Raw genomic sequence first — 22,240 nt, 5'->3', positions numbered from 1 at the left:
AAGGACATCAAAAACACTGAAGTAAGCCTTTGACAGGTTCAAGTAGAACACCAAAACACCCCAAAATCTCGCTACGAATCACTCTCTCAAAAATGAATGACACCAAAAGTGTGGGAAGGAATGGGAATTCCAAATATTGGAGCATACTATAAGTAGGGCTGGGGAAAAAAATTGTTTTGAATCTTGAATCGAGTTGAGAGGCCAAAGCGATTAAAATTTTCAGCAAATCGATTTTTTTTTCACCAGGACCGGCGCTGACACCGTGCCGGTCCTGAGGAGCTGCAGGCAGGAGTTTTTAGGTGAGGCCGCGGCTTCGGCCCAGTCCGCGAGGCCGGATGCCGCGGACTAGATTCGAATTGTGAATCGAGTTTTTTTTTTTGTTTTTTTTTTTTAAACAAATCGCAGATTTTTTTTTTTTTTTGAGAAAATCGCCCAGCTCTAACTATAAGGCATGCCTCTTACGCCATGCCCTTGACTGGCTAAACAAAGCTTCTCAATATTCCAATACTACCATAGTAGTGAGTGTGGCAGAATTATGCTCCTTACCAGCCACCCTCCACAACAGAATTCCCACATTAAACCACCACTTATTTGCTACCCATATACTGTATCCCAAAATGCCTTCCCATAAAAAGGGACACTCTTCAATTCCATCAGGTAGAAGACCATCAAAGCTTACTCCTTGTGGGAAGGGAATAACAAGTAAAAGGAACTCTTCAAATCAGCCATGCTTAGACCCCTAGCCTTCTTCATGCAATGTAGCAATCACCATAGCCACTTCCTCTACCATTCACTCTCTACGAGCGAGAGAGAGCGACAGAGAGAGCGACAGAGAGAGCGACAGAGAGAGCGACAGAGAGAGCGACAGAGAGAGCGACAGAGACACACACACACACACACACACGGAACCTCACCTGTTAAAAACAAAACATGCTAGTTCTAAAATTTATTCTCGCCTCAACATCAAATTCACACCATTAGTGGAGAAAACTAATATAGAGAAATGGAAAACAATCTTTCTTGCAGAGCATGCATGCGGAAAAATCTTAAAAAGCTACATTAAGATTAGAAAATTTGTTATAAATGAGACCTGGAGGGAAATCCAATGCAGAATAATGCATAGAGCCAATTCCACCTTTGATTATTTTTTCCATAAAATAAAAAAGGTCCCCACAAAGTACCTCCAAAATTACCCCAAATATGGCCTAGCAGGGGCCACTTTAACACACACTGTGTCTGGGATCGCCTCTGTCTAACGATTTGGGAATAAAGCTATTTAATGCTTAAAATACATTCAATGAATAGACCGGCCCAAAGACCCTTTAATTTGCCTATTTTGTCATTGGTCTCCTCCAAAACACGTTCACAGGGTGATGGGATTGCATACACACTTGCCTACTACCATCAAGGAGAGAAATAATTATAATGTCAAACTGGCTATCTGCCAAACTCTCTCCCTTTAGCCAACGTCTCTCAGCTATAAATGTGAAGGAAGAAGGTTAAGCAGAGACAAACTCACACATATTATACATACATATATATATATATATATATATACACATACACACACACCAAAAAATTTTTTATAAGATGTTGATCATTAATTCAGGGAACAAGAAATAAGAACATACATTAAAATAAGAAAAAACATAACTAAGACAAGTCCAACCTATATTTTGTGGTCGTTCAGGTGCTTATCCAATCGATTTTTTAAACGATCGATGCTCCCAGCTGAAACTACCGCCTGTGGAAGCGAATTCTACATTTTTGCCGCTCTTACAGTAAAGAACCCTCTATGTAGTTTAAGGTTAAACCCCTTTTTTTCTAATTTTAAAGAGTGGCCACGTGTCCTATTAAACTCCTTTTCGCCCACCGGTATGGTATTTGTAAATTGAAATCATATCCCCTTTCAAGTGTCTCTTCTCCAGAGAGAATAAGTTCAGTGCTTGTAACCTGTCATAACTGATGTCCTCCAGAACCTTTATTAGTTTTGTTGCCCTTCTCTGTATTGCTCCATTTCCAGCACATCCTTCCCGAGGACTGGTGCCTAGAACTGGACAGCATACTCTAGGTGCGGCCAGACCAGAGTCTTGTAGAGTGGGAGAATTATCGCTTTATCTCGAGTTAATCCCCTTTTTGATGCATGCCAATATTCTGTTTGCAGCAGCTTGACATAGCATGCCATTGATGAGCCTACCATCTACTAGGACCCCCAGGTCCTTGTCCATCCTAGACTCCCCCAGAGGTTCCAACCCCAGTGAGTAGATTGTATTCATATTTTTCCACCCAAATGCATTATTTTTCCACATTAAACCTCATTTGCCATGTAGTTTCCCACCCCATTAATTTGCTAATCTACTTGCAAGGTTTCCACATCCTGTAAATTGTGTATAAATGAGCAGGTTGAACTATAGCCCTATGCATGTACATTTAAAGACAGTAACTGAAAAATGCATAAGACCTTTAGTCAGTCAATGTATGTATGTGCAACAATGAATAGATATACAATCCTGGGAGGTTAGAACCAAGTCAAATTAATCAGTCACTGGCTAACATGGGCTGGATCGAGGCTGCCTTTTCTAGAGCTGGGACCCCAAGCACTGTAACAGAAGGGATAGGAAAGAGGTGCCAAGCCGTCAATAGTGCAGCATGGTTTATTCAAGGCAACATAAAATTACAATACAAATGCACTCACAGACATCTGGGGTGATAGGCATGTGTTAGCTCAACATGTGACAACCAAGAAAAAGTCCAGTCCACCCTGGAGCCACTGGAGGCAACAGCCAATGGGGTGCAGGGAACTGGACGAACAAGCCGACAGCCACCACGAGGGGAGAGCTATCAAAAGCCGTCAAACCTCAGGATTCTGTACCCAGTAGGAACGTGTTTCGGACGCCAGACCACGCCTCTATCAGCTTTTACATCCAGCGGCTCTAGGGTGGGTTGGACTGTTCCTTGGTTGTCCCACGTTGAACGAACACATGCCTTTGTACTATAATTTTATGTTGCTTTGAATAAACTGCTACACTATTGGTGGCTTGGCACCTTTCTTTTCCTTCTTCTCTTCTAAATAATCATCCAGCCCTTTCGATAAATGACCTGGTACTTTACAGAGGCCCTGGAAAACCCACAACCATCTGTTCCTTCACCCTGAAATTTCTCATTTTCATTAAGGGACACCTCATATTACCACAAACAGCTAGAAAACCCTTCTAAAAGAATGCAGCGTGACCCTCTCTCTTGCACTTACCCCCAACATTCATGATCGCTCTCTGCACCAGCTCTGGACTCAAAATAAACAGAGCCAACCTAAAATAAATTCTTTTTAACACTACACCCTCTCTTGCATTCATTTTTTTCATGGATTACAATCAACTTGCTTAACCACTTCAAGTAAGACATTTTTTTTTTTTCCCTTTGTTTCAGATAATAGGATTTTTTTTAAAACAGCTTATCTGTAAAATCCTTTTCTTTCGAAGGACATCACGGGACACAAAGCCACAGTAATTACTGATGAGTTATATAGGGTATCACTGGTGATTGGACACTGGCACACCCTATCAGGAAGTTCAACCCCCTATATAATCCCTCAGTTTTGTAGCCAAGCAATATAGTGTATTAGAAGAGGGGCGGGACCTCTGTGTCCCGTGATGTCCTTCGAAAGAAAAGGATTTTACAGGTAAGCTGTTTTAAAAAATCCTATTTTCTTTCTCGAACATCACGGGACACAGAGCCACAGTAATTACTGATGGGATGTCCCCAGAGCAATGCTACCTGAGGGAGGAGGGGGGGGAACCACGACCAAGTAGGGTGCAATCAGACCTGAGGACCCTGTACCGCTGCCTGCAGCACACTACGCCCAAAGGCGATATCCTCATGCCTTCTCACATCCACCTGATAGAATCTGGTGAATGTATGAACTGAAGACCAGGTTGCGGCCTTGCAGGTCTGAGCCATCGAGGCCCGGTGATGCACTGCCCAAGAAGCACCAATAGCCCTTGTGGAATGTGCCCTGATCTGAAATGGAGGAATCTTCGGTTTCAAACCGTAAGCTTGAATGATCAATTGTCGAATCCATTTAGAAATGGTAGCTTTTGACGCTGCCTGTCCTCTATTGGGACCCTCTGGCAGCACGAACAAAACATCTGTCTTGTGGATCTGAGCAGTTGCTCCGAGATAGGGCTTAACTGCTCTTACTACATCCAACGAATGTAGAGATCTCTCTTCCGGAGAACAGGGATCTGGGAAAAAAGGAAGGCAGAACAATGTCTTGGTTTAAATGAAAATCAGAAACCACCTTCGGTAAAAAACTAGGATGAGGGCGCAGTACCACTCTATCCTTGTGTATAATCAAATAAGGCTCCTTACAGGAAAGGGCTGCTAATTCTGAAACTTTTCTAGCAGAAGAGATGGCCACCAGAAAAATTAACTCTCTTGTCAACAAGACCAAAGGAATCTAACTTATTGGTTCAAAAGGCTGTTTCTGTAACACAGCCAGGACCAAGTTCAAGTCCCAGGGGTTTAGGGGCGCTTTAACCGGAGGATTTAGACGCATCACCCCCTGCATAAAGCTTCGGACCAAAGAATGCGAAGCAAGTGGCCGCTGAAATAATACTGATAAAGCAGAGACCTGGCCCTTGATGGTACTCAAGGCCAGCTTCATCTCTAATCCTAATTGTAGAAAAACAAGAATTCTACCTATGACATATTTCCTGGGATGCCAACCTCTGGATTCACACCAGGATACATAAGCTTTCCAGACTCTATGATAAATCATCCCGGAAGCTGGCTTCCTTGCATTAATCAAGGTAGATATGACAGGACCTGAGAGCCCACGACTCTTCAGAACGTGGGTCTCAATAGCCAAACCGTCAAATTTAGCGTTTGTAAGGCAGGATGGAACACTGGACCTTGAGATAACAGGTCTGGGCGTACCGGTAGGGTCCACGGGGAACCCACCGTCATCCTTACTATTTCTGCATACCAAGTCTGTCTGGGCCAAGCGGGGGCCACCAGAAGTACCGACTTCCTTTCCTGCCTGATCCTGCGAAGGAGTCGTGGTAGTAGCAGAATAGGCGGGAATGCGTAAATCAGTGAGAACTGATGCCACGGAATCACCAACGCATCCGTCCCGCATGCAAGAGGATCTTTTGTCCTTGCCACAAATCTGTCTATCTTTTTGTTGAATCGGGATGCAAAGAGATCTACATCTGGAACCCCCCATCTTTGGCATATGGCCCAAAAGATGTCGGGATGCAGAGACCATTCCCCTGGAAGTAACTGCTGGCGACTTAGATAGTCCGCCTGCCAGTTCTCTATTCCCGGGATGAAAACTGCTGATATGCATGGCACATGCATCTCTGCCCAGACTAAGATCTGGTTCACCTCCTTTTGAGCAGCTCGGCTCCGGGTGCCTCCCTGATGATTGACATAAGCCACTGCTGTGGCATTGTCGGACTGGATCCTGACCGGACAACCCTGTAGCCTGACAGTCCAGGCTTTTAGGGCTAGATATATCGCCCGGATCTCCAGAATGTTGATGGGTAAGGTCCTCTCGGTCTTGGACCATATCCCCTGAACCGCAGACTGTTCCAGAACTGCTCCCCAACCTGACAGACTGGCATCTGTTGTTACCACCGTCCAGGTAACCGGTAGAAAGGATTTCCCCTTCTGCAGGTTTTCGGGTATGAGCCACCAATTGAGGCTCTGACACACCGCATGCGACAGGTGCATCGGAAAGTCTAATGCCTGAACCTTCTTGTTCCAGGTCGACAGAATACTGTGTTGCAGCATTCTTGAATGAAACTGAGTATAGGGAACTGCTTCGAATGAAGCCACCATCTTCCCTAGTAGCCTCATACAAAGGCGGACAGAGGGACACTTCTTGGTCCTGACTGCCAGAATCAGCTCTCTTAAAGCAGCGATCTTTGCCTGGGGTAGAAATATTTTCTCCTGGCTTGTATCTATAAATCAGAAATACCCCAGTCTTCTTACTGGTTTTAGGAAAGACTTTTCTAGGTTGAGGATCCAACCCAGGTGTTCTAGATACCTGACTGTGGTCCTCAAGTTTCCATTCAAAGAGGCTACCGACCGGTCTATCAAGAGCAGGTCGTCTAGGTATGCTATGACAGCTATACCCTGAGCCCTTAATCTGGCCAGAGGAGGAGCCAAGATCTTTGTGAACACTCGAGGTGCAGTGGCTATCCCGAAAGGCAGAGCCACAAACTGGAAATGGCGCCCTCCTACCTCGAAGCGCAGAAACTTCTGATGAGCAGGAAAAATGGGCACATGCAGATATGCATCTCTGATGTCTATCGATGCCAGAAATTCTCCTCCCTGCAGGGTGGGAACTACTGTCCGAATTGATTCCATGCGGAAGGATTGAATCCTTAGGAATCGGTTCAGATCCCTTAAATCCAGAATGGGTCTGACATCCCCATTTGGCTTTTGGACCGTAAAAAGGTTGGAATAGAAGCCCAATCCCTGGTCCTTTGCGGGAACTATCATAATGACCTCCTGCGACTAAAGTCGCTCTAACGCTAGAAGGAGCGACTGCTTCTTCTCTGGGTCTCTGGGGACACTTGATCTGAGGAACCGAGGAGAGGGAAATTCCTGAAACTCCAGCTTGTACCCTAAGGTTACCGTGGAGATTACCCATCTGTCCTGGAAATCCTCCCGCCAGAGCCCTGAGAACTGTCGCAGTCTTTCCCCCACACGAGTGAGCGGGGGCGCCCCCTCATGCAGAGGTCTTAGTGTTTTGCCTATTAGGCTTCTTCCCCCAGGACTTCTTTTGTCCCTGGGGTTGACTCTTGTCTCTGGACCCATATGGAGGCGGCCATCGAGACTGCCTGGAGGCTGAAGCCCCCGGCGCTGGGGAAAGAGTCCGTTTGAAAGAGGGACGCTTACTCTTCTTTTTGACAGGCAAGAGAGTGCTTTTCCCACAAGAGGTTCTCTTGATATAGTTATCCAAGTCTTCTCCAAACAACCTTGCACCACGAAATGGAAACCCAGCCAGCAGCTTCTTACATGGTGCTTCGGCTGACCAATTTTTCAACCATAGGATTCTACGTATATGCACCAACCCCAGTGAAAGGCGGGAGGTTTGCACGATAGAATCTCTAATGGCGTCAACCACAAAGCATAAGGCAGCTGGAAGGTTAGCAAACCCCTGGGCCTGTTGTTCAGGCAATACTTTGATGACCTGCTTAACATGGTCTCTTAAGTATTGACAGACTCCAATCGCTGCTACTGCAGGTTGAGCCACTGAACCTGCTAAGGAAAAAAACATCCTTCAATAGGGATTCCATATTTTTATCTACAGGATCCCTGAGCATTGTCAGACTATTATTTACGGAGGAAATGGCAGCATCAATGGCCGGTATTCCCCACATTTTAATAAACTTTTCTTTCATCGGATAAAGTGTTGAAAACTTTCTCGGCGGAAAAAAACGTTTGTCTGGGTGATCCCACTCAGAATAAATGAGCTTTTCAAGTAAATTATGAACAGGAAAAGTCTGTGCTGCTTGGAAAGGTTTCAGTGACCACAAAGCAGAAGAGGATTCTTTAGCAGTTTCAGGTAGGGGCAACTTAAATGTGGAGTGGACCAATCCAGTAAGGATCTGCACTAAGACTTTCTCCTCTTAGGAAGTCGCAGAGGGCCCCTCTCCACCTGATTCCTCCGAAGAGGAATCATCCGTCCCATCTCGATCCTCTGAAAGGGATTCATCTCCTTTATCCCAGAACTCCTCTTCCTGAGGATCTTGGGGAACAGAGGAAGGCCTAGTGCGTTTTCTTCTACTGCGTGATGACGTAATCACGGCAATTAATCTTTCCTCTAGACCATTAATAGTTGAGGAAAAAAACTCTTGTGTAATGTATACAGGGGCTGAAGTGCCAGAAGCAGGTGTAGCCCCTGACCCCAACGGCTCTCCCTGGCTAGCCGTCCCTGGCCCATCAGGGGGGGAGGATGCTGCTGACAGGGGGCCCTTAGACCTGAACGAGATCCCCTAGTCTCTCTGGTTCTTGGGGTGCTTGAAACTCTTCTACCCATAGTGCAAAGCAACAAGGTGTGAGGTATCACAAATGAACACTGACTGCTGAGCGATGTAGTCTTGCTAAAAGCCTTGCTACCCAAGTCTCAGTCTGGTGTTACTTCAGTAAATGCTGCCTAGGAGAATGCCTGTGTCCCACCTTACATGCGACCGTCAGCTCTGTGTCTCTCCAAAGGCTGTGTGCACCTGTACAGAGTGCCTTTAATAGCCTGCAGCTGGCCTGAGTGGGAGTCTAAGCACCTGTGCTGACGTCCCCCTCCCTCGAATTTTGAAAAAAAACAGCGCTTCCCGCGCTGGCCGACTCTCCTGTAATACTATGGAGGAAGGATGGGGGAGGGGGGGGAGGGAGAGAAGCTGGTAGTGAAGAGCCTGCCTAAAAAAAAGGCAATGGTCGGAAATGGCGGCCGAGGCAGCGGTGCCCGAGCGGTATAACCGCTTTCTAGACCCCTGTGGCCTCTCTCTAGCCTGGGGGGAACTTTCAAACATGAGAAATCCCCCTTCCATCCTACCTGCAGCCGGCCTGAGACGCTGTGAAAAACATGTGCAGCATAAACACAGACAGACAATCCAGCATGTGAAGGTTTGTGCTCTTGGCAGCCCCCGGTGGTCACAATAGGCATAGCATGCATTTACCTTAAAGGAGAAACCTACTAGAATTAGAAAATTCTGTGGAATCTCCCCTTACCTTATCCAGCCGCAGGGTTCAGTTTACACAGACCCAATCTTCACCTCTCACGGTGGGCTCCGTTTGAAAAAACCGTCAGAGACTGGGGCCCCCTACAAATAGGGGGATCCTGCAGTTCTGGGCCCGTAAAGCACCCGGCTAGAAAACCATTTTCTAATATGCGGGGTCCAGCTCTCTAAAAAGAGAAGCATTACAGGTAAAAACCTCGTTTCTTCGGACACAAGGCCCGGGTACCATGCAATTTGGCCTAGAAAGGACACTTTGAATGGATCCGGTCTGCCTGGCTTGCCCCAGTATAGGATATTCCCTTTGGAGCTCAGCACGGGACATCTTTACACATCCATAATCTAAGACACTGGCGTAAAAACTGAGGTATTCCCTGCAAGGGGAGGGATTATATCGGGGGTTGAACTTCCTGATAGGGTGTGCCAGTGTCCAATCACCAGTGATACCCTATATAACCCATCAGTAATTACTGTGGCTCTGTGTCCCGTGATGTTCGAGAAAGAAATAAAAATTTGTAAATAAGTAAGTTTTCTTCTTTACTGACGTGCACTGATGAGGCAGCACTAATATGCAGTACTGGCAGGCGGCAATGATGGGCACTGGCAGGCAACACTAGTGGGCATCACTGATGGGGCCGCATTGCTTATGAATGCAGTGTCCCCCCCCCCCCCCCCAATCATCAGGAGAGCCGCTTATCGGCTCTCCTCATGCCCTGACAGCTTGAATAGAGGAATGCCGATAACCTGCATGTCCTAGTTACGCTGTGGTCATCTATGATTGGACACAGCTGATCACACGGTAAAGTGGCTCTTTCCCGTGATCGAAGATGCGGCGTGTCGGAACGACACACCACACTACCAATCCATGCGCTGCCCGCACCCGGGGGCACACACCAACAGCTTGTTTTGAACGACAGTATATGACATCCAGTCAGAATAGCAGAGCCACCACCCGGCCATCATTTTGCTATAGGCCGGCCGGAATGTGGTTATAGTTTTTTTTGTTATTTGTTTTTTTTTTAAAAAAGGAAGATCACATTAACCGGTTCCCGTCCAGCCTCTGGCATAATGATGCTGGCAGGAACCTCTCAGCGATCCAGGTGGACGTTATTTGACGTCTTCCTGGATCACAGGGCCACACAGCAGCACAATCTGTCACCGGCTGCGCCCACCAGAGACAGCTGATGACTGATCACTGTACCAGCCCACTGCCAGTACCATGTGACCGCTGTAACCAATCACAGCAGGTCATATGACAGTTGTAAACAATGGATGGCTTCCTTTCAAGCCATCCATTGAATACAATTGTGTTGCTAGCTGTGATTGGTCAGTGTGATCACATGGTACAGATTGGGCCAATCACAGACCATCTGTACCATGTAATCAGCTTTGACCAATCACAACAAAACAAACTGAATAAATCAAATTTATTAAGTAAAATGCTTGCATATAGCAATGTAATGCACTGCTATTTGCAAACAAAGTATATAAAAAATTTTAAATCAGTGTCCCTGACCACCGCCACAACCGTTATATGACGATGCTGTATTGCACTTGAAAAAAAAATTTCAATGTCTCGATTTTCCAAAAACTTATGACAAAAAAATACAACTTAAAAAAAAAAAAAAAAAAAAAAAAAAAAAAACTCACCATGCCTCTTACTAAATACCTTGGACTGTCTACTTTCCAAAAAGGGGTAATTTGGGGGATATCTGTACTGCCCTGACATTTTTAGACCTCAATAAATATAGCTAGGCCGCCAGCACATCAGGATTCATCAATTTTCAGCTATACACCATAGTTTGTAAAATCTATAATTTTCCTACAGTTTTCGGTCTTCTTTCATTTATTTTGCAAAAAATAAAAACACACAGTGGTGACTGAACACCAAAAGAAAACTATTTGTGTGAACAAAAATGATAAAAAAAAAATAATTTAGTTTGGGTACAGCTTTGCATGACTGCACCATTCAAAGTGCGACAGAGCTGAAAGCTGAAAAGTGTCCCTGTATTGAAGTGCTTAACCACTTGCCGGCCGGCTCACGCCGATATAGGTCAGCAAAGTGGCATGGGTGCGCAAAACAACGTAACCGTATGTCGCTGCGTCAATCGCCACGGGAGCATGCCCGCTAACTCAAATACCGCCGGTGGCACGCGATTGTGGTACGGAGAGGCAGAATGGGAAGATGCCTATGTAAACAAGGCATTTCCCTGTTCTGCCTAGCAATTTGACAGGCATCTACTGCTCCCAGTGATCTCTGTCATGTTCTCTGTCAACCCATTCCCCCTACAGTTAGAACATGCCGAGGGAACACAGTTAACCCCTTGATTGCCCCCTAGTGTTTAACCTCTTTCCCTGCCAGTGACATTTACACAGTAATCAGTGCATTTTTATAGCACTGATCGCTGTATAAATGCCAATGGTCCCAAAATAGTGTCAGATGTGTCCGCCGCAAAGTCACAGTCACGATATAAATTAAATATAAAACACAAAAAAAAAATTGTAGATTGCTGCCGTTACTAAAAAACGCAGAGGTGATCAAATACCACCAAAAGAAAGCTATTTGTGGGAAAAAGGAGACGTCAATTTTGTTTGGGTACAACGTCGCACGACCGCACAATTGTCAGTTAGGGGGTAAATCCTTCCGGGGCTGAAGTAGTTAAAAAAAGACTGGAATTTATAGTTTGTTTTGCATGGTGTGCTGTTCCAAATTACTCCCCCCCCCCCTCCCCACCATGTGGTCCAATTAATTCTCATCTCTAATCTAATCAGAAGTCAACTGAATTGAAAAACAAAAAAAACAAAAACAAAAACAAAAAACGAACAAGCATTTCAGCAGCAGTCAGTCAAGATTTCTTTATTATGTGTTTGACAATTATTGTTGCCATTACCTCAAAAGGGACAGGACTGATTGGCTTGTAACTTTGAAAAACACAATAGTTAGCACCGACACAAGTATAAAATGCCCCCCCCCCCCCCAAGATTTCAAGTTACAGACCTCCTTTTCCTCCTGTAAGCCTTGAGTTTCTTTTTTAAGGCTGTCCATAACTTCTTTTAGCTTCTCTTCTTCCTTTTCCTTCTGCTTCTCAAGTGTTCCTTTTTTACAGGTAGCCTCTTCAATTATTTTATGACTGTTAGCAGGAACGCTTTTTAATTCTTCCACCTAAAAAAAAAAATTAAATATATAAAATAAGAGGACGACGAGGAGAGAGAGGAGAGAGGAGGAGGATCTGCATTTAATGACTTAAGTAAACAGGTTGGCCCAAGAACAAGCTACCTTTTCTTTGTCCTTTTGAAGTTGCTTTTGAAGCTTTTTTACTTTACTCTTTGCATGTTTGAGCTTTTCCCGAAAATCAACATCTTGCAAGTCCAACTGAGTAAATTTCTCCCTACTTTCCTCAACAAATTTGTTGACTTTATTCATTTCCCTTAAAAAAAAAAAAAAAAAAAAAAAAGAAGGGTTAAAGGATTGTAAACATATGGTATCAAACAACTTCTTCACTTATCTGTAGATTGTAGATGAACATTTCCCTGTACATTATTAATTTTTCTCCTCCTTTTGACAGCTTTAGAGCACACTGTGCTGCCAGCTTACAAATTAAGCGGTCATTAGCTGAAAGTGGGATTAAACTCCCATCTCTGACTTTTACCTATAAGTAAGCCTATAATAAGGCTTACCTATAGGTACTGTAAATATCTCACCGGGAGACCAGAACCACTAGCCGGCACATCTGCAGGCTGGCCGGAATCCTGAACAAAGCTACAATCGGCTTTGATCGGGTCTCCGATGTAGTAACCCAGAAGCGATGTCACAACGTCATTTCCGGGTTACTTGGCAGTCAACCGCGTCAGTTTTTAAAAATCCACAGTATTCAAAAACGCTGATCTTGGTGTTTTGAATACTTTTAAGTGCAGGGGGGGTGGGGGTGAGATCCCTCCATAAACAGTACCTGTCACTGCCCATTACTGTCGCAAGGGATGTTGACATTGCTTGTGACAGCAATAAAAGTGATCAGAAATTTTTATTTTATTAAAGAGGGACAGTGCAGGAAAAAAAAAAAAAAAAAATTTAAGTGTCCCATTCGCGCACCAAAAGCAATCCGCATACATAAGTTGCACCCACAAATGTAAAATAGTTGCAAATGTAAATGGTGTTCAAACCACACATATGAGGTATTGCCGCGATTGTTAGAGTGAGAGCGATAATTCTAGAGCAAGAACTACTCTAATGCTGGCCATACACTATACGAAAAATCGGCCGAAAAATCGTTCGTATAGACACTTCGTTCGTTTTTCGGCAAGTTAATGGGCACAAATCGATAATCGTTTGTGACGTTTTTGTGGGAAAAAAACGAATGGGAAGTTTGGAAAATTTCTGCCGAACGTACGATAAATTGCAAGGTTAATGTGTTTCCCGTCCGAACTGTCTGCACTAGGTATATGTAAAAAAACGAACAAAAAATTATTTATTCATGTCCACTGAACAATTTATCGGTCAATATATGATGGCACGATCGTTTGCGGTCATGGTCGAACGTTCGTTTTTCGAAAATGGGTTCGGCCGATTTTCTGTATAGTGTATGGCCAGCATAAGTCTAAACAGGTAACCATAAAAAATGTTTAAACTTTTCCTATAGAGATTTTTAAATACCGTAGTTTGTCGCCATTGCACGAGTGTACACAATTTTAAAACCTCACATTTTGGGTATCTATTTACTTGACGTAACATCTTTCACATTGTACAAAAAAAATTGGGATAGATTAATTTTTTTTTTTAATGTATGAAATGCATTTCTTCCAAAAGAATTGCATTTGAAAGGCCGCTGTGCAAATGCAGTGCGACATAAAATATTGCAACGACCACCATTTTATTCTCTAGGGTCTCCGCTAAAAATATTCTCTCTATCTATCTATCTATCTTATATATATATCTATCTATATCTACACACACACACTTTTTTTCCTTCTCTTTTTTTGGGGGTTTCTAAGTAATTTTCGAGCAAAAAATACTGATTTTAACTTGTAAGCAACAAGTGTCAGAAATAGGCTGGTCTCAAAGTGCTGAATAGCAACTAAAAACAAATACAACATTTTAGAAGATTAAAACAAAAATCCCTTAAAAAATAAAATTTACTTCTCCACATCTTTTAAAGCTTTGCTCTTTGCCTTCATTTCCTCAGCAAGGACACTGCTTTTTTCAGTGATCTCCTTAGTTTCTTCTTGGACCTTTTCTTTCTTTTGCTCTTCTTCCTGAATGCGCTTCTGCATTTCATGTCTTGAAGAAGGGAGGAAGAAGAAGAAGAAAGAAGAAAGAAAGAAGAAAGAAAGAAGAAGGAAAGAAGAAGGAAAGAAGAAGGAGGTAAACTACAATGGTTATTGGTGTTAAGGTCAGAACATTACAAACACTAAGAAGGCACAGATACCGCATTTTTTTCACTAGGAACTGTCTATAGGTAACAAGTTAAGATGATATAGCGATTTATTTAATAACTCGGTGTAAACAGTAATGTGCAGTAACAGTTTTTTTACTTAACATTGTTGCTTTTAATAAGCCCTAATGGATTACTTACATGTAATACTGGCAGACCTGATTCTTCATCTTAAAAGTTTCATTTTCCATGTTGAGAAATTCAACCGCCTTATTCTTTTCACCTTCTAATGCATCCTTTTCTTTCTCTACCAGTTTAACTCTGTTCAACTGGCAACAGGGGAAGAAAATACTTCATTAATATCTATATTTTTAAATTCTTTATAAATAAAAATTATGGCATATACAATTAACACAAAATTTCATGGCAGCAGTCACATCAGAACATTCAAACACATTCTCAATGTCCAGTTGTAACCAATACATAGATCACAGCTAATATGATTACAGAGGAGTTTTTAGGTGAGGCATCGGCTTCGGCCTAGTCCGCGAGGCTGGACGCCGCTGACTAGGCCGAAGCCGCTGCCTCGCCTAAAAACTCCTGCCCGCAGCTTCTCAGGACCGGCGCGGTGTCAAATAAAAAAAAACAAAAAAAAAAAAACAGACTCGATTCGAATTGTGAATCGAGTTTTTTTTTTAAAGAAAATCTCAGATTTTTTTTTTTTTTGAAAATCTCCCAGCCCTAACTGTGGCATAAGTATACCTCCCAATAATGTTTAAAATATTGTTCTCAATGCGCTCTGACAGTCAATGCCATTAGCCTGCATGGATACCAGATGCCTCTGTAGTTCTGGCTCCAGTGAACTCAGCAGGAGGTGCCTGGAGTAGTGCAGAGAGCGGTAGGTGAAGGAGGGGACTTTTAATAGAGCTGATCACAGCCTGGGGGGGGGGGCAGAGCTTGAACACATGGCTGGATAAGGAAGTGAGATCCAATGATGAGTTTGTTAAAGGCAGCGTGATGCAGAGTGTGGGGGGAAGGGCAGAGAGTTGGGATGGTTGTGTCACAGGAGAACCGGGCAAGTACTTGTAAAACAAGCAAACGCTGGGTATAAAACGGGCAGAGGAGTGGGGCAGTATGTAAGACGCCATAGGCCACTCCAAGAAAAGGATAGGGACTCCAAGGAAAGGATTTTAAATAAATAGGCAACAGTATAAAAAGCATATTTTCAATCTTGGCTGTCAAAAACAGAAGTGTTTTCCCCTTCTGGATGTCCAAAAGCAGCTTAACTGAGGACTGGGCAACACAACAAATTCTAACAGGCTAGAGCTGCACGAATTGTTAAGAAACGCTGAAAAAAAAAAAAAAAAAATCCAGGCAGCTAGCCAAGTATTATCACAACATTGCAGATAAGTATGAACAAAGTAACATTTCTTCTTAGATCAAAAGGAATGAACTGCCTGTAGATGAGGGAAGTTTTCCACTTAAAAAGACTAAAAGATTTTTCTGGTACTTGCTGCTTACAAGTTAAAATCAAAATTTATTGCTAGAAAATTACTTACAACCCCCAAACATATATATTTTTTAGCAGAGACCCTAGAGAATAAAACGGCGGTTGTTCCAATATTTTATGTCACACTGTATTTAGCAGCGGTCTAACACAATTAAAAATAAATACACTTAAATGAATAATATAAAAAAAAAAAAGTAAAGTTAGCCCAATTTTTTTTTTATAATGTGAAAGATGTTGCGCCACGAGAATCGTGATCTTTATTCTGAGCAAAAAAAAAAATTGTGATTCTCATTTTAGCCAAAATTGTGCAGCTCTACAACAGGCCCAAGAAAAATAGACAACTGGGGACTCCCAGCAGCTCAAAGAGCTGCCAAAATACCTCACAGCCAAAGCTGGCATTAGGTGAAGACTGAACATCCACTTTGCAGGAACTTCGAGAAAGTGTGGAGAGAGAACCAGGAGCACAGCCTTGCAAATCTAGGAAACAGTTGCTCGATGCCAAAAAGTCCAAAAAGCACTAAAAAACATCTAGTAGAGTGCACCCCGACAGAGCAGGATAAAACCTGATCCTTGAGAACATAAGCTTAGATAATAGCCTGTCTGAGCAACAGAGATGGTGGATTTAACTAGGGGTCCATCCGGGATGACTAAAAGGAATGTGTTACTGCAAGAAGAAATGGGTAAGACTTACAGCCCGAACCATACTCTAAAAAAGAGGGGATTTTCCATTTAGTGAACTGAAGCAGGATAAAGGGAAGGAAGAATAATGATGTTCTGGTTGAGGTGAAACCAGGACATTCTTATTCATATATAAAACCAGAAAGTGTTCTTTACAAGATAAGGCAAACGGTTCAAACACACACCTCGCAAGAGGTGATGGCTACAAGGTATACCACCTTTTGTGCAGTTTTTAAAAAAGGGACTATACAGTGCCTTGAAAAAGTATTCATACCCCTTGAAATTTTCCACATTTTCCCATGTTACAACCAAAAACGTAAAATGTATTTTATTGGGATTTTATGTGATAGACCAACACAAAGTGGCACATAATTGTGAAGTGGAAGGAAAATGATAAAAAGTTTTCAACATTTTTTTACAAATAAATCTGTGAAAAGTGTGGCGTGCATTTGCATTCAGCCCTCTTGAGTCAACACTTTGTAGAACCACCTTTCACTGCAATTACAGCTATAAGTCTTTTTGGGTAGGTCTCTACCAGCTTTGCACATCTAGATAATTACATTTTTGACCATACTTTGCAAAATAGCCCAAGCTCTGTCAGATTAGATGGAGAGTGTCTGAACAGCAATTTTCAAGTCTTGCCACAGATTCTCAATTGGATTTAGGTCTGGACTTTGACTGGGCCATTCTAACACATGAATATGTTTTGATCTAAACCATTCCATTGTAGCTCTGGCTGTATGTTTAGAGTCATTGTCCTGCTGGAAGGTGAACCTCTGCCCCAGTCTAACAGGTTTTCTTCTAAGATTGCCCTGTATTTAGCTCCATCGATCTTCCCATAAACTCTGACCAGCTTCCTTGCCACCACCATGTTTCACGATGGGGATGGCGTGTTCAGGGTGATGTGCAGTGTTAGTTTTCTGTCGTGCATAGCGCTTTCCTTTTAGGCCAAAAAGGTACATTTTGGTCTCATCTAACCAAAGCACCTTCTTTCGCATGTTTGCTGTGTCCCCCACATGGCTTCTCGCAAATTGAGAACAGGCCTTCTTGAGGCTTTCTTTCAACAATGGCTTTCTTCTTGCCACTCTTCCATAAAAGGCCAGATTTGTAGAGTGCGCAACTAATAGTTGTCCTGTGGACAGATTCTCCCACCTGAGCTGTGGATCTCTTCAGCTGGTCCAGAGTTACCAGGGGCCTCTTGGCTGCTTCTCTGGTTAATTGCTCTCCTTGCACAGTCTGTCAGTTTAGGTGGACAGCCATATCTTGGTAAGTTTGCAGTAGTGCCATACGCTTTCTATTTTCGGATGATGGATTGAACAGTGCTCCGCGAGATGTTCAAAGCTTGGTATATTTAACCCTTTATTCCTGAACTGTCTGGTGTGTTTCTTGGCCTTCATGATGCTGTTTTTTCACTAAAGGTTCTCTAACAAACTTTTGAGGGCTTCACACAAGAGCTGCATTTATACTTCGTAAATTACATACAGGTGGGCTCTATTTACTATTTAGGTGACTTCTGAAGGCCATTGGTTCAACTAGATTTTAGTAAGGGGTATCAAAGTAAAGGGGGCTGAATAAAAATGCATGCCACACTTGTAAGATATTTGTAAAACATTTTGAAAACCATTTATACATTTTCCTTCCACTTCACAATTTTGTGTTACTTTGTGTTGGGTATAAATACTTTTTAAAGGCACTGTATAGGCCAATTATTTTTTCCATAAAAAAAAAATAAAATAAATGATGTTATACTTACCTGCTGTGTGCAAATCGTTTTGCACAAAGCAGTCCCTTTTTGTTCTCTTCTGGCGACCCCCACCGATGTGCTCCGTTATTCCTTCGGGGGTATGCCCCCTCAGCCAGAAGTGTACAATGATCAGCACATGGCAGGACCCAATACAAAATTTGAAGGCTTTATTGTAACATAGGGTTACAAATCCAAGTGAATCAGACCCACTTAAAAGGTTACACCCTGGGGGCCTTTGTCATAGAGAGGGTAGACACCTGACTTAATAGTGCCAAGAGCAAAAAAATGGTCAGACTTTGCTGTAGAAAAAAAAAAAAAGGAGGATTCATGCCATATGGAAGCCCCAAGTCTCACACCACATGAAGTATGCCTTTCATGCCAGATGATAGACCTTGCGATAAGTAGACTTCTAGGCTTTAAAACATTGTGGGAAACACTGATTCAAAGATTCCCTTGTCCCAATAGAAGCCTGGACTCGAACAGAAAAGCCAACAAACATGAGATCAAGATGGTAAGTCGCCCCTGAGGCAGAAGAAACAGACAGACAATCTGGTAGAGTCCACCAGGAGTATAACCACACCCACATGGGCCAATCTGGAGCAATGAGGAACACTAGAATGCCCCTTCATCTTTCTCCAGACGAGAAGTTTTAGGGGAGTAAACTTGTTGTATTTGTTGTTAAAGCTGGAGACCAAGAGGTCCACATCCAGCATCCCTCACCTGTGTTACAGGTATTTGAACACCTCCTATGGTTGTAGGGTCACTCCTAGGAACCAGATGTTGCCAACTAAGGAAGTCTGACTCCCAATTGTCTGTGCTAGGATTTAAACAGCAGATAGGGCTAGAAAAGTTGCATCCAAGACAGGATCTGCTCTACCACTCTTGCCACAACAAGACTTCTGCTTCCTCCCTAATGGTTGAGGTACACCACCGCTGTGGCTTTGTTTGACTGACTATATCGTGTGATCTTCTAGCAGAATGGTCCAATGCTTCAAGAACTTCAAATTCACCTGAAGCTCCAGGATGTTCATCGGAAGAATTTCTCTGATGACCAAGGCCCCTAGCCTAACAGGCTATCACTCTAGGAGAGAAGGGTGTTACTGGCTGGATTCACCATGGCTTTTAGGAACAGGTTCGGTGGCTCAACACCAAGCCAAAATGTCCTCTACATGTGTACTGTACCCATGCAGGAGATAAGATGGGAAAACCTCCAGGAGCCCCTCACAAAATGTAGCTACATTTGCTCCCTACAATCTATGGCCAAGGCTTCATCCACAGTGGTACCAAGATGCTTTTAAAGGACTTTTCCCAATTAGCTGAGGTAACCGCTAAGACCAGATGAAAAGTACAAAAAAATACGCCATCAAGAACCCAGCTTTAGAGAGAGCTTTCAACTACTTATCAGCCGGGTCCTTAGGGAAGCGCATCCTCCACTGAAATGGTGAGCTGTAAGCAGCACCATAACAGCTAGTAGAAGTAGAATGTGATTGGGGGCCCTCATCCCATGAAACACGGAACATACTGCATCGTAAAAAAATATTATATAAAGAAATAAGTGTAATATATTTTATATTTATATATACTGTGGGGACAGAAAGTATTCAGACCCCCTTACATTTTTCACTGTTATATTGCAGCCATTTGCTAAAATGATCAAGTTCATTTTTTTCCTCATTAATGTACACACAGCACCCCATATTGACAGAAAAACGCAGAATTGTTAACATTTTTGCAGATTTATTAAAAAAGGAAAAACTGAAATATCACATGGTCCTAAGTATTCAGATCCTTTGCTGTGACACTCATATTTAACTCAGGTGCTGTCCATTTCTTCTGATCATCCATGAGATGGGTCTACACCTTCATTTGAGTCCAGCTGTGTTTGATTATACTGATTGGACTTGATTAGGAAAGCCACACACCTGTCTGTACAAGACCTTACAGCTCACAGTGCATGTCAGAGCAAATGAGAATCATGAGGTCAAAAGGAACTGCCTGAAGAGGTCAGAGACAGAATTGTGGCAAGGCACAGATCTGGCCAAGGTTACAAAAAAAAATTCTGCTGCACTTAAGGTTCCTAAGAGCACAGTGGCCCCATAATCCTTAAATTGAAGACGTTTGGGACAAACAGAACCCTTCCTAGAGCTGGCTGTCTGGCCAAACTGAGTTATCGGGGGAGAAGAGCCTTGGTGAGAGAGGTAAAGAAGAACCCAAAGATCACTGTGGCTGAGCTCCAGAGATGCAGTCGGGAGATGGGAGAAAGTTGTAGAAAGTCAACCATCACTGCAGCCCTCCACCAGTCAGGGCTAGACACATGAAAGCCCGCATGGAGTTTGCTAAAAACACATGAAGGACTCCAAAATGGTGAGAAATGAGATTCTCTGGTCTAGATAGATAGAAGATAGAACTTTTTGGCCTTAATTCTAAGCGGTATGTGTGGAGAAAACCAGACACTGCTCATCACCTGTCCAATACAGTCCCAACAGTGAAGCATGGTGGTGACAACATCATGCTGTGCGGGTGTTTTTCAGCTGCAGGGACAGGACGACTGGTTGCAATCGAGGGAAAGATAAATGCGGCCAAGTACAGGGATATCCTGGACAAAAACCTTCTCCAGAGTGCTCAGGACCGCAGACTGGGCTGAAGGTTTACCTTCCAACAAGACAATGACCCTAAGCACAAAGCTAAAATAACGAGGGGATGGCTTCACAACAACTCCGTGACTGTTCTTGAATGGCCCAGCCAGAGCCCTGACTTAAACCCAATTGAGCATCTCTGGAGAGACCTAAAAATGGCTGTCCACCAACGTTTACCATCCAACCTGACAGAACTGGAGAGGATCTGCAAGGAGGAATGGCAGAGGATCTCCAAATAGAGGTGTGAAAAACTTGTTGCATCTTTCTCAAAAAGACTCATGGCTGTATTAGATCAAAAGGGTGCTTCTACCAAATACTGAGCAAAGGGTCTGAATACTTAGGACCATGTGATATTACAGTTTTTCTTTTTTAATAAATCTGCAAAATGTCAACAATTCTGTGTTTTTCTGTCAATATGGGGTGCTGTGTGTACATTAATGAGGAAAAAAATGAACTTAAATGATTTTAGCAAATGGCTGCAATATAACAAAGAGTGAAAAATTTAAGGGGGTCTGAATACTTTCTGTCCCCACTGTGTGTGATAGAGAATTATATATATATATATATATATATATATATATATATATATATATATATATACACATACATACACACACACACACACACACACACACACACACACACACACACGGGAAAAAAAATCGATTTGAATCGAATTGAGAGGTCAAATCGATTCAAAATGTAAGCAAATCGATTTTTTTAGATTTTTTTTTTTTTTCACCAGGACCGGCGCGGTATCTCCTGAGGAGCTGCGGGCAGGAGTTTTTAGGTGAGTCCTAGGCTTCGGCCTAGTCCACGAGGCCGGATGCCGCGGACTAGGCCTCACCTAAAAACTCCTGCCCGCAGCTCCTCAGGACCGGCACTGTGTCAAAAAAAAAAAAAAAAAAAAAACACACCACACCTCGATTCGAATCGTAAAAAAAAAAAAAAAAAAAAAAAAAAAAAAAAAAAAATCGCAGGTTTTTTATTTTTTTTGAGAAAATCGCCCAGCTCTAACACACACACACACATATATATATACACACATACACACACACACACTTACTTACCTTTTCTCCTCTCTGCTGGTTTAATGCTTCAACTCTTCGACACAGAATTTCAATTGGTTGTTTTAACCTTTCTGACCCAATTATATCCTCTAAATATTCCAGCATTCCTTCATCGTGTTCAGTTTGCCCTTTTGGTTTCATCATTGCAATTTGTTCTACTTCACCCTATCGTGGAAGGAAAAAAAAGTGAGAAAGCTACAATAAAAAAAAAATAAAATAAAAAAAATGTTGAAAACTGCTAATAAGAACTGAAAAACCAACATGTAGTCTATTTCAAGCCCACCAAAGAATGTAGTAAATAGGAGTAATAACTTTTACCACATTGCTCTCAAAATATTAGAACGTGAACAGATTTAACCTGTTTATACACACTATTGACTTATATTGCACCTGCTTTTAATAGTCCAAAGTAAAAATATAGATATGTGTGTGTTTATTAAAAAAAAAAACAAAAAAAAAAAAATTATATATATATATATATATATATGTGGC

General features: G+C 42.7%; 1 protein-coding gene across 2 annotated transcripts in view; it reads right to left on the bottom strand.

Moving 5' to 3' along the window:
• Window positions 1–22,240, bottom strand: part of SMC4 (structural maintenance of chromosomes 4) — a 108,574-nt gene that overhangs the window by 60,643 nt on the left and 25,691 nt on the right. For both annotated transcript variants that reach the window (XM_073626113.1, XM_073626114.1), the window contains 5 exons: window positions 21,749–21,913; window positions 14,312–14,439; window positions 13,876–14,016; window positions 12,019–12,169; window positions 11,740–11,904 (listed from right to left, as the gene is read on the bottom strand). In XM_073626113.1, coding sequence (XP_073482214.1) covers window positions 11,740–11,904; window positions 12,019–12,169; window positions 13,876–14,016; window positions 14,312–14,439; window positions 21,749–21,913 — 750 coding nt within the window. The remainder of the gene's footprint in view (window positions 1–11,739; window positions 11,905–12,018; window positions 12,170–13,875; window positions 14,017–14,311; window positions 14,440–21,748; window positions 21,914–22,240) is intronic.

This window comes from Aquarana catesbeiana, linkage group LG04, assembly GCF_042186555.1.
Source record: "Aquarana catesbeiana isolate 2022-GZ linkage group LG04, ASM4218655v1, whole genome shotgun sequence".
NCBI lineage: Eukaryota > Metazoa > Chordata > Amphibia > Anura > Ranidae > Aquarana > Aquarana catesbeiana.
This window is presented reverse-complemented; position numbering and strand designations above follow the sequence as displayed.